This window comes from Colletotrichum orchidophilum, assembly GCF_001831195.1.
Source record: "Colletotrichum orchidophilum strain IMI 309357 chromosome Unknown Scaffold_61.1, whole genome shotgun sequence".
Lineage (NCBI taxonomy): Eukaryota > Fungi > Ascomycota > Sordariomycetes > Glomerellales > Glomerellaceae > Colletotrichum > Colletotrichum orchidophilum.
Window position 1 is genome coordinate 158,162 of NW_019173017.1, and position 16,361 is coordinate 174,522.

Genomic DNA, 16,361 nt, shown 5'->3' on the forward strand with positions numbered 1-16,361 from the left:
CCAAAGAGCCAGGCAGCCGCTATGGAGGCATATTAGGAAACACTTGAACAGGAGCGGATTCAGTGCTGGATAGAACGGATTCCAGTCCATTCATTGGTCTCAATGGCGGGAGCAAGTAGAAGGAAGCTCGGCAAGCTGACAGATACCACTGGAAGACCACTGTGGCCGCCAGAAACAATGAGTCCACAGCGCCCAATCGATGATATTCATACACATCACTCATCTCAACATATTAAATGAAACTGGCGCTGGTCGGTGGCGGCCCCCACCCACCCCTATCTCATAATGCCACCCCCTACCTAGTTGCCAGGGGCTGGCAGGGGGCCATCTTGGCATTGCGGGCACGATCTTTCGAAAGACTCCTCTGTATCCGTACCTGGCGTGTAATTGTCCATCTCGGCTTTGGCAGAATATGCTCCACAGTCTGGCGATGACGTTTCAGCTGACAGCCTCCACAGCAGGAGGTAGGGCGCGATAAAGCTGCTTGTTGGCCATTGTGGGCTGCGGCGAAAACTTTAAATATATGTTGGACTGCATGGTTAATCGAGGCTTTGCAAAGGCCTGCCTGATGGTAGCGTATATACGGATAAATGACATGGGTAAGGTAGTGAGAGCTTCGGCATGTTGTGATCGTTTTGTCCGAGGATCTCGTAGGAATGGGCTACTTTAGACGCCGTGATCACTATCCTACGACGGCTTTGCGGATAGGGCCCATGGATTGTATGACTTCATGCTCGCGGACGAGGTGAATGACTCTCTTGACACATTTTCAAGACGCCTCTGAAGAATCCCTTTGAAGATACCCTTCAACGCCCTCCCTTCACCTCATCATCCTCTCCTCACCATCCTACCTCACCTCACCTCGCTGTCCTACCTCCACCTCAGCCATGGCCCCAGAACCCATCGCCATCATCGGCAGCGCCTGCCGCTTCCCAGGCGACCTTACAACGCCCTCCAAGCTATGGGCCTTTCTCACGAAACCCCACGATCTCCAATCCCCCGTCCCAAAAGACCGCTTCAACATCGACGCCTTCCACCACCCCGACGGCAGTCACCACGGGCGCACCAACGCGCGGCACGGCTACTTCCTCTCGGACGTGAAGACGTTTGACGCGCACTTCTTCAACGTCCAGGCCGGCGAGGCGGAGAGCATGGACCCGCAGCAGCGCCAGCTGCTCGAGGCTACCTATGACGCGCTGTGCGCTGCTGGGCAGACGCCTGCGGGCTTGAAGGGGTCCGATACGGCGGTCTATGTTGGGATTATGACGCACGATTTCGAGCTGACCAAGGTGGGGGATTTGGATGCGATTCCGACGTATTTGGCGACGGGGGCGGCCACGAGTATTGCGAGTAATCGCTTGAGTTATTTCTTTGATTGGCATGGGCCGAGTGTAAGTTGTTGCTTGCTGGTTGGGGTTGGGGGGGAGAGAGAGAGAGAGGGATGGGTTTAGTGTGTGTGTTGGCGCTAACGAACGCAGATGACCATTGATACGGCGTGCAGTTCATCGCTTGTTGCCATCCATCACGCCGTGCAGCAGCTGCGCAGCGGCACGAGCAAAGTGGCTGTCGCGGCGGGTGCAAATTTGATGCTGTCGCCTTGTAAGTCCCCCCCGGCCCCCAATCCCCTATCCCGTCCACTGCGACAAACCGCTGACGGGGCTGCAGTAAACTTTATTACAGAGAGCAAGCTGTCGATGCTCTCGCCGACAGGGCGGTCGCGCATGTGGGATGCTGCGGCGGATGGATATGCAAGGGGAGTGAGTGTTTATTTATTTTATTTTTTGTTTCTTTCTTTTCCAAAAGAAATAGCTAACTGACACATGATGATCGTGACAGGAGGGCATAGCATGCGTCGTCCTCAAAACCCTCTCCCAGGCCCTCGCCGACGGCGACACAATCGACTGCCTGATCCGCGAGACGGGCGTCGGCCAGGACGGCAGGACTACGGGCATCACCATGCCGAGCAACGTCGCGCAGGCGGCGCTGATCCGCGCGACGTACGCCCGGGCCGGGCTGGATCTGAGCCGGCCTGATGGGCGGCCGCAGTTCTTTGAGGCGCATGGTATAACCCCTTCCTCCGTGCCGTCTTCATCCTCTCAGCATACGGCATATGGTGCAATATACTGACGGAAACAGGAACTGGAACACCGGCAGGCGACCCTCAAGAAGCCGAGGCCATATCGACCGCCTTCTTCTCCAACACGACGGAGGACATGCAGGACATGTACGTGGGGTCCATCAAGACGGTGGTCGGCCACACAGAGGGCACGGCTGGCATTGCAGGCCTGCTCAAGTGCAGTCTGGCCGTGCAGAATGGCGTCGTGCCGCCGAATATGCTGCTCGAGAAGCTCAACCCGCGCGTCGAGCCGTTTTGCGAGCATCTGCGTGTGCCCAAGGAGGCGACGCCGTGGCCGGCTGTTGCGGAGGGGCAGCCGAGGAGGGCCAGTGTCAATTCTTTCGGTAAGCTTTTCTTTTCTTTCTACTTTGATGGGATGATGCTGACCAGATGACAGGCTTCGGAGGCACAAACGCCCACGCCATTGTCGAACAGTACATTCCCGCCACACCCTCACCTCCCACCGACAGCACCACTACCAACGTCATGCCGCTGGTGTTCTCTGCCCGGACGAAACGCTCCCTCAAAGCCAACATGGAGAGCACTCTATCCTTCATCAAGACGACCCCAGACATCAACATCACAGACCTGGCTTATACGCTTCTCCAGAAACGCGCCGTCCTGCCCCTGCGCCACGCCGTCGCAGCCAGCAGCGTCGAGTCTCTCTGCGCGACCCTGGAAGCTGCCGTCAACGACGACTTGGGGCTGGAGTACACGCCCAAAACCACAGACGCTGCCCGCATCCTCGGCATTTTTACAGGGCAGGGCGCGCAGTGGCCCGCCATGCTGAAGCAGCTGGTCGTGCGGGTCCCGTTCGCGGCGGCCGTGGTGGAGGAGCTGGACGCGGCGCTGCAAACCCTTCCCGCGCGGTACCGGCCCAACTGGACGCTCAAGGAACAACTGCTCCTGGAGGGCGACGCGTCCAACGTGCGCTTGGCGGCGTACTCGCAACCCCTCTGTGCAGCAGTCCAGATCGTACTGGTCAGGTTGCTGTCCGCAGCTGGTGTCACCTTTGAGGCGCTTGTCGGCCACAGCTCCGGCGAGATTGGCTGCGCGTTCGCGGCGGGGTTCATCAGTGCCAGCCAGGCTATTCGCATTGCCTACCTGCGCGGGCTGACGTCGTGCCACGCCGCCTCCCCTACCGGGCAGGTGGGCGGCATGCTGGCGGCGGGCGTCTCCCTCGAGGATGCGCGGGAACTGGTCGAGCTGGAGGCGTTTGCGGGCCGGGTGTGCATCGCGGCGTGCAACTCGCCCGACAGCGTGACCCTCTCGGGCGACACGGATGCCCTGGAAGAAATGGCGGAGATCCTGGAGGACGAATCTAAATTCACGCGTCTGCTGCGCGTCGACAAGGCCTACCACTCCCACCACATGCTCCCCTGCTCGGAGCCGTACATCACCGCCCTTAACGACTGCGGTTGTGCGGTGGCTGACGGGACGGATACGGGCGCCAGGTGGTACTCCTCCGTGCGGGAGGGCAAGACCATGACGCGCGCCGACGTGACGCCGCAGTACTGGCGGGATAACCTCGTCTCGCCCGTACTGTTCCGCCAGGCACTGGAGCAGGCAGGGTTGGAGACCACGCCAGATGCCGCGGTGGAGGTCGGCCCGCACCCGACGCTGAAAGCCCCCGCGACAAACACGCTAGCGACGGTGGTGGCGGACGAGATGCCCTACACCGGGTGTCTGCAGCGCGGCGGGGACGACGTGGCGGCGTTCGCTGCGGGTCTGGGGTACCTCTGGGAGCGGTTCGGGGCGCTCAACACCATTAACGGGACGGCTTTTATAGCGGCAACGCAGCCCACCGCCCCGCCCGTCAGCGTCGCCGGGCGTCTGCCGCCCTATGCCTGGGACCACTCGCGCGTGTACTGGTCGGAATCCCGCGCGGCCAGGGCAGCGCTGCACGGCCCGCGCCCGCACCTCCTGCTCGGCACGCTGCTGCCCAGCAGCACGGCCACCACCCTGCAATGGCGGAACTTTATCCGGCCACGGGATCACGAGTGGATGCAGGGACATGAGCTCCAGGGCCAGGCGGTGCTGCCCGCAGCGGGGTACGTGATCATGGCGATGGAGGCGGCGTTGTATGTGGCTGCAGGGAGAAGCGTGGGATTGCTTGAGATGCTGGACTTGAGCATTGATAAGGCGGTCACGTTTGATGATGCGGACAGCATGGCGGAACTGACGCTTACCGCGAGCGTGACGTATTCCGATGATTCCCAGATCGAGTTGGAGTTCGGAATTGCCTCTTGCCTGTCCCGCGAGTCGGCACTATCTCTGTCGGCACAGGGCCGGGTGATTGTCACGCTCGGAGACCCCGTATCACTCCCCAGCCCGGGCCCGGCACCGCCGCACGCCAACCCGGTGGACATTAAGCTGTTCTACAAGGAACTCGACAGCATCGGGTATGACTACAGCAACAACTACCGCTGCGTGTATAGCATGTCGCGGAGCACATCTCGGGCCTCTGGCCACATGGCACACCCGCGACTGGTGGATGGTGCCAACCTCGTTGTCCTGCACCCCGCGAATCTCGACCTGGCCTTCCAGACCGTCATGGGCGCGTACTCTTCCCCCGGCGACCGGCGCCTGCGGTCGCTGTACGTCCCGACGCGGGTGGGGCGGATCGCGCTGGTACCGGGCGTGTGCGCGAGCACGCTGGACTTGCTGGAAGGGGTGCGGTACAACGCCGTGAACACCTACGACGGCGGTGACTACCTCGCTGGCGACATTGAGGTGTTTGACGAGGAGACCAATGCCGTGCTGTACAGCGTGGAAGACATGCACCTCCAGCCGCTGACGCCGCCGTCTGCAGCCGAGGATCACCGGCCGTTTACAAAGACGGTGTGGGGCCCGCTGAATCCCGACAAGATTCTCGATGTGGAGAGGTTGTGGGCCACGGAGCAGGATAAGGAGGTTATTCCCATTATCGAGCGGGCGGTGTACTACTTTGTGCGCAAATTCTTGGCGGAACTCACGGAGGACGATAGGAAGAATGCGAGTGTGGGTAATCAGCGGTACATCTACTGGCACGAGCATGTTCTCAAGCTGGCCAGGGACGGGAAACATTTATTTTACAAGCCAGAGTGGGAGGCGGATACGGAGGAAAGCATCGACAAGCTGCTGCAGGAGTCAGTCACCCTCGCCGAGGCCCAACAACATGACGTGCTAATATGCGGATGATAGGAACTGGTACCACCCTCACCTGCGGCTGGCCAAGCTGGTCAGCGATAACAGCCTGTCGACGATCCGCGAGAACAAGAACCCGTTCATCTGGATGAACGAGAACGGGCTTCTGACCGAGTTTTACACGAGCTATTTGACCAGCGGCCCTACGTGGGAGTACGGGCAGCTGTTGGTTGGGCAGATTGCGCACCGGTTCCAGAACATGGACATTCTAGAAATCGGTAAGTTTTCTGTAGCCTTGTTTCTTCTGTCTTGTAAGTAGGTTGCAAACTAACACCACCAAGGCGGCGGCACCGGCTCCGCAACAGCCTCCATCCTCGCGGTCCCCGAGCTCGGTTTCAACAGCTACACATTCACAGACATCTCGGCCGCCTTCTTTGAAAAGGCAAAGGAGAAGTTCGCCCCCTTCCTCGAGCGCATGGACTTCCGCAAGCTCGACATCACCAAACCGCCCGCGGAGCAGGGCTTCCAGACCCACGCGTACGACATGATCATTGCGAGCTCCGTGCTGCACGCCACGCCCAACCTGACCGAGACCATGGCCAACGCCCGCACGCTGCTGAAGCCCGGCGGGCACGTCGTCATCTGCGAGGCTACGAATAAGGATCACATGCGGGTCGGGTACCTGTTTGGTTCGTTCGCGGACTGGTGGGCGGGGATCGATGAGGGCCGCACGCTGGATCCGTTTGCTACCCGCGAGGAGTGGGATGCCATTTTCAAAAAGACGGGCTTCTCGGGCATCGATAGCGTCACTACCGACCGCGAAAGCCACCTCTTCCCCAACACCCTCCTCAGCACACACGCCGTCACGCCCGAGCAGCTGCGTCTCGACGAGCCCCTTTCTGCCCCGCCCAAGGCGGAATACCCACAGCTCGTCATCGTCGGTGGCGGGGTGGCATCTGCACCTTTTCTGAAGAAAATCCGTGAGCTGCTACCGAGCCGCAACCCGCTCGTCGTGACCAGCTTGGTCGAGTTGGTGGCCGCCGAGGTGCAGCCCAAGGCGACGTACGTGGTCCTCTCAGAGGTTGACAGCCCCGTGTTTGAGGACTTCACCGAGGAGAAGCTCGCTGCGGTCAAGAAGTTGTTCTTTGGGTCCAACGCGGGCGGGGTGCTCTGGCTGACGGAGGATGCCTGGGTGTCGAACCCGCGCCAGGCGATGGGGATCGGTATGTTGAGGTCTGTCCGGTTGGAGAACCCAGACGTTGCGTTCCAGTGTCTCGACGTGGACCGGCTCGCGGACCTCGACGCCAAATTCCTGGTCGAGCAGATCCTGCGCCTGGAGGAGGGTACGCCGGAGAACGCCGTCTGGACGCTGGAGCCGGAGATTTGCGTCGTGGACGGCCGGCCCCACGTGCCGCGCATCAAGCACGATGACGCGCGGAATTCCCGGCTCAACTCCGTCCGCCGCCCGATCCTCGACGAGGTCGACGTCGGCACCGTCCCCGTGGTGCTGCGGAGCACGCCATCCCCGGTCCCGGTCGCGGCGCAGACCTCCCGGCCCCTCGGTGTACCACCCGACGCGGCCACGCAGACGATCCGCGTGCACCATGCCACCGCCAAGGCTATCCGCGTGCATGGGCTGGGGTACTTCTATATCGTCACTGGCACGACGGCCGACGGCGCGGTGCTGGCCTTAGCGGAGGTCAACGCGTCTATTGTCGTCATGCCGGTCAAGCACATCTTCCCCGTAAAGGATACCTCTGTCAACACTCTGTTATCTGCTGTTGCCAATCTGATCGCTCAGAGCGTGGTCGATACGCCGCCAGGTTCGTCGGCGCTGGTGTACGCCCCACCGAGGTTCTGCGTGGATGCGATTAGGCAAGTCGCAGAGACAAGGAAAGTGCGCGTGGACTTTGCGACCACGGATGACGCCTCGGTCTCCCAGGGGATTGTCCTCCATCCCCGCGACACGGAGAGGGCGCTGAAGCAGAAGATTCCGAGCGGTGTTGCGGCCCTGTACGACCTGTCCTCCGACAAGCATGCCGCATCTCTCGGCCCACGACTCGCCCGTATACTTGGTTGCGCTGCACGGGATTCGAGCTATATCTCCCGCGGCGAAGCAATTGCTGTGGCTTACTCTGACGCCCTGGAAGCAAGCCAGCTGCAGCTCGTCGCCGAATCCATATCCACCCCAGCGTTGGGCGTAGACACCATCGCCTCCTGCCCCGTCACCAAGCCCGTTGACGCGCACGACGCCCTCGACGCGATAGTCGACTGGCAGACCGAGGCCAAGATCCCCGTCCGCGTCAGCCCCGTGGACGCCGGCACGCTCTTCGTCAAGACCAAGACGTATCTCCTCGTCGGGCTCTCGCAGTCCATGGGGCGTTCGATCGCGGCGTGGATCATCAAGCATGGCGGGCGGCATGTTGTGTTATCTAGCCGGAATCCCGAGAGACTGGAGGCTGGGTGGCTTGAGGATATGGAGAGGTTCGGCGGGAAGGTGACCGTGCTCGCCATGTAAGTCTCCGCGGCATCCTGTTGGAGAGTGACCATCATCTGACAAGAACAACCCAAAAAAACAGGGACGCATCCAAGGCAGAATCGGTCGACGCCGGCCTCGCCACTCTTCGCGACGTACACAACCTGCCGCCGGTGGGTGGTGTGGCGTACGGCCCGCTGGTCCTCAGGGACGCGCTGCTGAACAACATGGACCTGGCGACGATGGACGTGGTGCTCACGTCCAAAGTCCCAGGCGCCAAGATCTTCCACGACCGGTTCTGCGATCCGGACAAGGACCCGCTTGACTTCTTTGTCATGTTTTCTAGTGCCGCATTGTTTGGTGGTAATCCGGGCCAGACGAATTACACTGCGGCCAACGCGTATCTGCAGGCGCTTGGGCAATACAGGCGGAGCAATGGTCTCGCTGTAAGTGATTCTTGTTTTAATTATTTTTTATTTTCATTCAAGATATTGTTTGATGTATGTGCAAGCAGACAAGCTGACAAAACCAGGCCTCCACGATCCACATCGGCGCCGTGATGGGCATCGGCTACCTGACCCGCAACAGCCGCGAAGCCGAGTTCCAAGAGAAATCCGACGTCGACACCCTTGGCGAAGCCGAATTCCTGACCCTCTTTGCCGAGGCAGTCGTGTCCGGCCGCCGGGTCCACGGCATCGACGGCGTGCACGCCAAGAAGGCCATCGACATGTCCGAGACGGAGATTGGCAGCGGTATTCCCGCGCTCGAGTCGCGGCATAAGGAGACCATCAAGTTTTACCATGACCCGAGGTTCGGGAATCTGAAGACGCCGGAGAGCAGGGGCGATGCCGCTGATGCGGGCGGGAGCAAGATGGGCGTCAAGGAGATGTTGGCAACGGCGACGACGATGGAGCAGGTTCGGGCGGCTATTAGTGGTGAGTTCAATTGTCCTTTGATGAGTGCATGTGGTTTGGCATAAAGGGCTGGAGCTGACGGTGCAATGATACAACAGAGAGCCTCTCCGACAAGATGCGCGGTGTGCTTCACATCCCGCCGGAAGAGAGCGTCAACGCGGCCGCTCCCCTCCTGGACCAGGGCATCGACTCGCTCGGCGCCATCACCGTCGCCTCATGGTATGCAGCATTCACTGCCACTCTCACCGATTCCCCGCTATAGCACAGTCCACTAACAGCAAGCTTCACACCCACAGGTTCTCTAAGCAACTCCTGGTCGACATCCCTATTCTGCGTGTCCTCTCCGGCGCGTCCATCAACGACCTGGCAGCCGAAGGCGCCTCCCGCCTCTCCCCGGCCGCCATCCCCCTCGTCGCCGACGCACAAGGCCCCGCAACACACTCCGAGGACTCTTCCACCGAGACGTCCTCCGACGGCGCCTTCACCCCGCTGTCCACCCCCATCGAAGCCAAAGAGCCCCTCGACGGCGTGGTGCGCAAGGCCTCCATGTCGCTGATCCAGCAGTACTCGTACACGCGGCAGGCCTCCCTCCCCGACGTGACAATCTCCCACAACACCATCGGCGTATTCATGGAAGGCAGCCTAAGCACCGACAAGCTCGCACAGGCCGTGACGACCGCCATCACACGCCACGAAACCTTCCGCACGGCCTTCCGCGCCTCAGACGCCTCCGCCCCCACACCGCAGCTGCACGTCCTCCCCGCCCCGACCTGGGGCCTGCGCGCCGTCTCCGTCGCCTCCCGCGCCGAGGCCGAAGCCGCGCTGGCCAAGCTGCAAAAGGAAGCCTACGACCTGGAGAACGGCGAAACCTTCAAAATCGCCCTCTTCACCTGGTCGCCCACGGCCCACCTCCTCGTGCTCGCCTACCACCGCCTGGCCGGCGACGGCTCCACCACCGAAAACCTCGTCGCCGAGCTGTCCCAGCTCTACGCCGGCGCCGTCCTGCCCCCTGCACCGCAGTACACCGACTTCGCGGTCAAACAACGCGCCCTCCTCGCCTCGGGGGCCATGGACGCGTCCATTGCGTACTGGACGGGTCTCTACACGCCTCTGCCCGCACCGCTTCCGCTGCTGCCCCTCCCCGGCGTGAAGAGCGCCCGTGGACCCGTGAGCTGGGACCAGCATACCGCCCTGTCCCGCCTGTCTGCCGTGCTTGCGTTCAGGATCAAAGAGCGCACCAAGAAACTCCGCACGACGCCCATGACGTTTTATCTTGCGACCTTCGCGGCGTTGCTGTCGAATCTGTCCGAGCAGAAGGAGGTATCCATCGGCTTGGCGGACACGAACCGCTCGTCCGTGGCAGACTTGTCCACCATGGGGTACTTTGCCAACCTGCTGCCCTTGCGCCTCCGTGCCTCCTCTGATTCCTTTACCGCCACCATGGAATCCGCCAAGGAGGCGGTGCGGCAGGCCATGGCGCACTCGGTCGTGCCCCACGACGTGATCGCGGCCCGTCTGGGACTGGATGATGCGGTCGTATCGCCGCGGGCGATGACGCGCGCGCCGCTGTTCCAGGCGGTCTTTGATTATCGCCAGGGTGCGGCCGAGTCCGGGGCCGTCGGCGGAGCGCGGATCGTCGAGGTGGTGGCGAGCCGGGAGCGCACGCCGTATGATGTTGTGGTGGAGATGAGTGATGATCCGACGAGGGATCCGCTTGTGACTGTCAAGTTGCAGAGTAGCGTGTATGGGGAGGGTGATGCGGAAGTGTTGCTTGGGAGGTATGTTGAGTTGTTGACGGCGTTGAGTAAGGGGGATGCTATTTAAATCGTTCTTGGACTGGGTAATGAATCGTCTTGATATGGTGAGTTGGAGTTTTGGTTGGACTGCTTTGTCTGGTCAGTTGCTTTTTTTCTGTGTTTTTCGGTGAGTTTGGAGCTTTGGGGGCTGCGGCTTGGCTTTAAAGATGAATGCGGTGCTGAGCACGAGTTGTGAAAACAGTTTGGGTTTAGATTTTGTGAAGACTGTATTTACAGGAGATTTCGGTGAAAACTTGAACACACCCTAAGCCATGTCAGGGCGCGACGAAAATTGTCAAGCATCAACAGGATGTTGGGGAAACGGCCTGGGTGTCCTCGTAGAAGTCTTTAAAGGAATCCTAGAGGTGCTTGCTCATGATCCTTAACCAACGCAAACTTCATTTTATTTCTTTTTCTTTTCTGTTTGGACGAGATAATAGCGCAAAAGTGGGTGGAAGTCTTTCGTCAGGAATCAACATGTTAGATTATAGCTAATATAGAACCGAGATATATCATCGGCCCAAGACCAACACCTTACATCTATCGTATGCGTTGCTGACCCGGGGAGGTGCGAGGTCTCCTGTAAGTCGATTCTGGGGCCGGTCTGATTCCACGGTATCAGTCGCCGGCCGATTCTGGGATAACAGTGAGATTGACGATTCATACAGTGTGTTGGATAGATTATGAAAGGAAAAGTTGGATTGCTTCCATTATCCATCAAAAGATCACTACCGATGGTACGACTCGGATACAGTTTTCCGTCTTTAGACCTTCGGGTCCTCGGATGTCACACGTCTGCCGATCCTGGTCGTTCCCCAACATCCACGGAAAAGACGGCGTTCCATCCTGCAGACGGATTATTGTCCGTCGCATGGCGATTGATCCTGCCTTAAGGTGCTAAAGTACCCCGCGTAGATGACCGCATTTTAAGCTATGGGTTTGAGTCTGGCTAAAGACATTTCAAAAGCTAACCGAGTCCCGCCATCCATGTCAATAAAAAGTGACGAAGCAAAGGACAATAGAGAAATAAAAACAAAAGCATTCAACACGGGAGTGGGCATCATGTCTCGACGTGGCATCATCCAGAATATTGTAATCACACCGGTGGCATTCCATGACATGCCACTTCTCAATAGTGTTGGTGTACATGAGCCATTTGCACTACGAAGCATCATTGAAGTCGTCACAGAGGACGGGTACGGATTGGGAGAATCATATGGAGACTCAACCCACCTGGCTCGTCTCCAGCTTGCGGCCGATGGAATCAAGGGCCGCACCGTATACGACACGAATACAATCTATCAACTATGCGTCGACTCTTTGACAGGCGACACCAGCACCGGCGGCGACGGCATGGCCGGCATGGTGACCACGGCCTCCGTCGCGGATCAGGTCTTTTCTCCATTTGAGGTGGCATGTCTCGATATGCAAGGGAAGCTTGCGGGGGTTCCTGTGAGCGACCTTCTCGGCGGCCGCGTCAGGGACAATGTTCAGTATTCGGCATACCTCTTCTACAAATGGGCAGGGCACCCTGGACAGCCTGACGACGAGTACGGCGTGGCTCTCGACACCGCCGGCGTTATACGGCAAGCCCAGAAAATCATGGACGAATACGGGTTCAAGGCGATCAAGCTCAAAGGCGGCGTCTATCCACCAGCCCAGGAGGTGGACACCATCAAAGCCTTACACGCCGCTTTTCCAGGTGTTCCTCTACGGCTTGATCCCAATGCCGCCTGGAACGTCGAGACCGCAAAGTGGGTTGCCAAGGAGCTCGATGGGATCGTCGAGTACCTCGAAGACCCATCCCCGGAGATCAACGGCATGGCTGCCGTCGCCAAAGAGGCTCCGATGCCGTTGGCGACCAACATGGCCGTCGTCGCCTTCTCTCACCTGCCCGTATCCATTCGCCAGAATGCCGTCCAGGTGATCCTCGCCGATCATCACTTTTGGGGCGGCCTGCGCAGATCCCAGACCCTGGCGGCCATTTGCGCGACGTGGGGGATGCGGCTTTCCATGCACTCCAACAGCCATCTGGGCATTTCGCTTGCCGCCATGACGCATCTTGCGGCGGCCACGCCCAACCTGGACTATGCCTGCGATACGCACTGGCCATGGAAGCCCCGGGACGAGGATGTCGTTGTTGATGGCGCGCTGGAGTGGACTGATGGCGGCGTACATGTTCCCACGGCGCCTGGTTTGGGCGTTGAGCTGGATAGGAGGAAGCTGGCACGTCTTCATCAACTCTACTTAGACTGCGGGCTGCGGAAACGTGATGACACAACCTACATAAGAAAGTTCCGACCCGAATTTTCTCCCGCTGTTCCCAAGTGGTAGACGATTATTGGATAACTTGGTTATGAGATGTCAAAGCCTCTGGTATTCATGTTGTCACATCTTATTATTCTGCCACATCACATCCGTGAAATAATGGAAAGTGTTCTCGGGCAGACTTCACACGAAGTATGCCAACAGCGAGTATTAGAAACCGAAAAGCCCCATCCATGTAATTGTGAAGTCGTTGAAAGATCCAACTGATAGGACAGTTAGCAACTTGTTCCGCATCGGAAAAGGTTGTGCAAATTAGTGACGCCTTATTGTCAACACGAGCCTTGACCTAGATGGCACGCTCCGGTACCAATGTTGATGTCAGTCTTATTGGATAATGTCGGAATAATTCCCCCTGAACCATAAGCCGACGTCCAGGGAGAGTAGTCGGAGGTCAGATGGGGACCAACAGCCCTTCGGGATGGTCCTAACCGACGTGGGCGGTGGCAGGCACCTTTTACCATCAATTTCTTGTCATAATACTCCATAGAAAGCAAACATTATTGCAGCGCTACGTGTAGCGCTGCCTAGAATGTTGCCGCTAAATACTGCTTATTATAGACCGACTATTTAATCAGCTCGCCCTATCTAGTAGATATATTTACGATCTGGCGTACGAAATTTTCGTAATTAAATCAAGCCATTTAACATTTTACACTTTTTTTATTCAATATTTGATATTTAAACTTATGACAATTATAAACCTCACTCCAGTCCAAACATTAGATATTGAAAACCCTTGATTATTAAGGAGTTAAATGTTAAACGGCTTTTTCTCCCCCCCCCCCCCCCCCCCCTCCACACTCCCCCAACATCACTAACCACCACCACCCCCCCCCCCCCCCCCACCCACCCCCCCCCCACCCCCCCGCCCCCCCCTCCTGAATTAGCAATACCCGTAAAGTGCCTAACCACACACGCCTGCGATGCCGAAAACTCCCGCCCTACAAACTTCAAGCCTGCTCTCCGAAGCGCACAGTCATGACCAGAAAGATACTCTAAATCCGATCGAACTGTCAACTGCGGTGCCTAAAGGTCCGCATTACATTCTTGCAGTAAAGTGGCCCTCGTAGTGCGGAGTAATTACGCAACGGCTTCACCTTGTCTATGTATTTCAATACACAAAAGCCTTGCCTAACACACTTAGGAGTGGCCAGAGGCTGGGGTCTCGCCTGATAGTAACTGATCGATCCAGCGCGCGCACCGCCATTGTTTACCATTTAAGGGGCTTGCAATTGACCACCCTGCCAGTATCAGTTCTCAAAGCGTCATGGGACCGCGTGCCAGGGTGGCGTCAACGGTATCGCAAGTCATAACTTCGCCATTACCCTTTATGTTACAAGAACGCGGCGTTCAGAGAGCGTGACATCTTTTTTCTTTTCTTTTTATTACGTCTTGTGTTTACACCTAAATCTGCGGGTCGTCGTAACTCACCTATCGCCTTGAACCTGCTCCCTGAGGAGAATCGTGCCGTGACCCTCACACAAAGCGTGTCATCGGATCGCCCCAAGGTGACCAGCGACTATTGTACTACGAGGAGCGGTCCCAATTTCGAACAATCTATCAATAATGGCTCCTGAAGCCACCGGCCAAGAGGTGCTCACAGCCCTTGATATAAAGCTGCTAGTCGTATTGAGCCGGTGCTGTAACAGAAGATTCCCCAGACGGACAAGGTTGAGGTGCGCATTGATAGCTCGGCGGGCAACTATGGGATGGCAGGGGGGCGAAAAGTTTTGTATTCCGTTGTTCAATTTGGCTGTGCATGTTTGAGAAGCCCATGATTAACCCTAGAGGTGATGCGAAAGAATCGAATGTGGTTATTCAAGCGTTCTGTTACTCACCCTGACCTTTATATAGGAATCTTTCTATTGCCTGTGGCGTTCACGTACACCCTCCCTTAACTTTTCGTTTGCGGCATTTCATGCTAGCCGCTGGGACCGCCTGTCTCTGCCATCTGCAAGGGCGTGCTGAGGAGATGGACAAAAGGTCGGGGCCGGCCGGTATCAGGCTCCTGAAGCTGAATGCTGCCGTAGAAATCTCAGAGCGCAGTGCAGCTTGTAGGTTGTCGTCAATCTTCAAGCCAGTTTTGTCTTCGGAGCCCATCATTAATCCTGAATACAAGTAATGATTACAAAGAGAGAAATTTGAGTAGATATATGATAAGGTAGGCCTTCGCTAGGAAGATCAAGTCAAGGAAAACTTGAGTGTGAACAGTTATTTGGCGAAACTAATCTGTCGCTACAACACATCAAGAATGCAAACATGTCATGTCGAAAGTCGTTTAAAGTGGAAAGTCGTATTATCAGACCATATGATGCTGCACTAAGAAATTGACCATTCACATTGGATACATGCAATGCGGAACGAAATGAAGGATACGCAGGAGTGTCACACTGGCCAGTTGTCGGTGGCCGAGGCACAATGTGAGCCACAACATCGTTTTGGGTATTAGCTAGCAGCCCCATAAATCCTTCCCCTTCTCCTCCCAGAGCCGGCTTGACACCAACTTATGTCATATGGACGCCATCGTGCTGACCTAGCTTGATTGGGTTTTCTTTTTGGTGCCCTTCTAACTGCCAGAGAATCCCTTGCGCCCGTAGAAATGAGGATCGACCTACCACAGGACCTTGCAAAAAACCAATCTGCACAATGGACTGACTTTCCTATTTGCCACAATTGTCTTCCTCTCACCATGTCAGATGCGTTGTGAGCCTTAGGATGCGTAACAAATGCCGGAGGAGTGCGGATGATGTAAGGGAATCTCTTCCACATTAACGCCTTCTGCTGGCGTGGATCACTTCTGTGCTTCTTTGACAATGCAACTTCCGATGCGCAGTCTACCCAATGGCCCTTGACCTACTTGGTTTCAATTTTACCATGTTGCCTGGCATTTTCACGACAGTGCCCCCTGTCAAGCGCGCCAGACATGTCAGACCCTCCTAAATTGAGACGTCTTTTGCCGTCCACTCCCATCGGATCACCCGCAATGATTCGGCCCCCCACGGCGAAACCGAAAAGAGACCAGGTTTTAGCGGCTTGCAATGGCATGTTGTCTGGCATTCTAATGGTCAAAAACACACGGCTAATTCTCTTTAGCCTGCCGGAAGCGGAAAGTAAAAGTCAGTTATGCCCTTCAACTCCTCAAGCGCAGTTGTGGTTTCTTCATCATCTATCAGAGGTTGGCAATTTCACCTCAGAGGCAACCCAACTGATTGTCACAGTGCAATGGCGTTCGGCCAAGTTGCTTTGGATGTTTGAACGTGAATAGCCCATGCGTTTACCCAGTCGCAGAGGGTCTATCTGAGCGGCAAGCCCAGAGACTGGCACTTTCTCGCACATCAATAGCAAACCGACGTGCCCACAGGGTCCTGGAGTTGATCCAGTCGAGCGAGGGCGAAATTGTTCAAAACATTTTGCACAAACTGCAACGTTTCAAGGACCTTGATGATAATATTCAGTCGATTGCACGGGTGGATCTCGTAGACGAAGGGATAGATGATGAAATAAGTGAGAATTCCCACGAGCGGAGATTTTTAACTGCGAACCAAAACCGCTCACTGCTTTTCGATTGAGAAAACGTAACGGTTCAAAAACCCCTCCCACCACTC

At 57.2% G+C, this 16,361-nt stretch overlaps 4 protein-coding genes across 4 annotated transcripts; 3 read left to right on the top strand and 1 right to left on the bottom strand.

The window, feature by feature from the left end:
* Nucleotides 1–887: 887 nt before the first annotated feature.
* CORC01_07577 (beta-ketoacyl synthase domain-containing protein) lies at nt 888–10,456 on the top strand (the record flags this gene model as incomplete). Its single annotated transcript, XM_022619213.1, has 12 exons — nt 888–1,391; nt 1,479–1,599; nt 1,666–1,757; nt 1,837–2,062; nt 2,137–2,460; nt 2,514–5,244; nt 5,300–5,520; nt 5,584–7,756; nt 7,822–8,164; nt 8,251–8,653; nt 8,731–8,851; nt 8,929–10,456. The coding sequence occupies 12 exons, from the start codon at nt 888–890 to the stop codon at nt 10,454–10,456; spliced, it is 8,787 nt and encodes a 2,928-aa protein (XP_022474292.1).
* A 444-nt stretch (nt 10,457–10,900) lies between these two features.
* On the bottom strand, nt 10,901–11,092 carry CORC01_07578 (uncharacterized protein; the record flags this gene model as incomplete). Its single annotated transcript, XM_022619214.1, has 1 exon — nt 10,901–11,092. The coding sequence occupies one exon, from the start codon at nt 11,090–11,092 to the stop codon at nt 10,901–10,903; it is 192 nt and encodes a 63-aa protein (XP_022474293.1).
* A 398-nt stretch (nt 11,093–11,490) lies between these two features.
* Nucleotides 11,491–12,762, top strand: CORC01_07579 (mandelate racemase/muconate lactonizing enzyme domain-containing protein; the record flags this gene model as incomplete). The annotated part of the gene is made up of 1 exon (XM_022619215.1): nt 11,491–12,762. The coding sequence occupies one exon, from the start codon at nt 11,491–11,493 to the stop codon at nt 12,760–12,762; it is 1,272 nt and encodes a 423-aa protein (XP_022474294.1).
* Nucleotides 12,763–15,679: 2,917 nt separating this feature from the next.
* CORC01_07580 (uncharacterized protein) lies at nt 15,680–16,098 on the top strand (the record flags this gene model as incomplete). Its single annotated transcript, XM_022619216.1, has 2 exons — nt 15,680–15,872; nt 16,022–16,098. The coding sequence occupies 2 exons, from the start codon at nt 15,680–15,682 to the stop codon at nt 16,096–16,098; spliced, it is 270 nt and encodes an 89-aa protein (XP_022474295.1).
* Between the last annotated feature and the right edge of the window lie 263 nt (nt 16,099–16,361).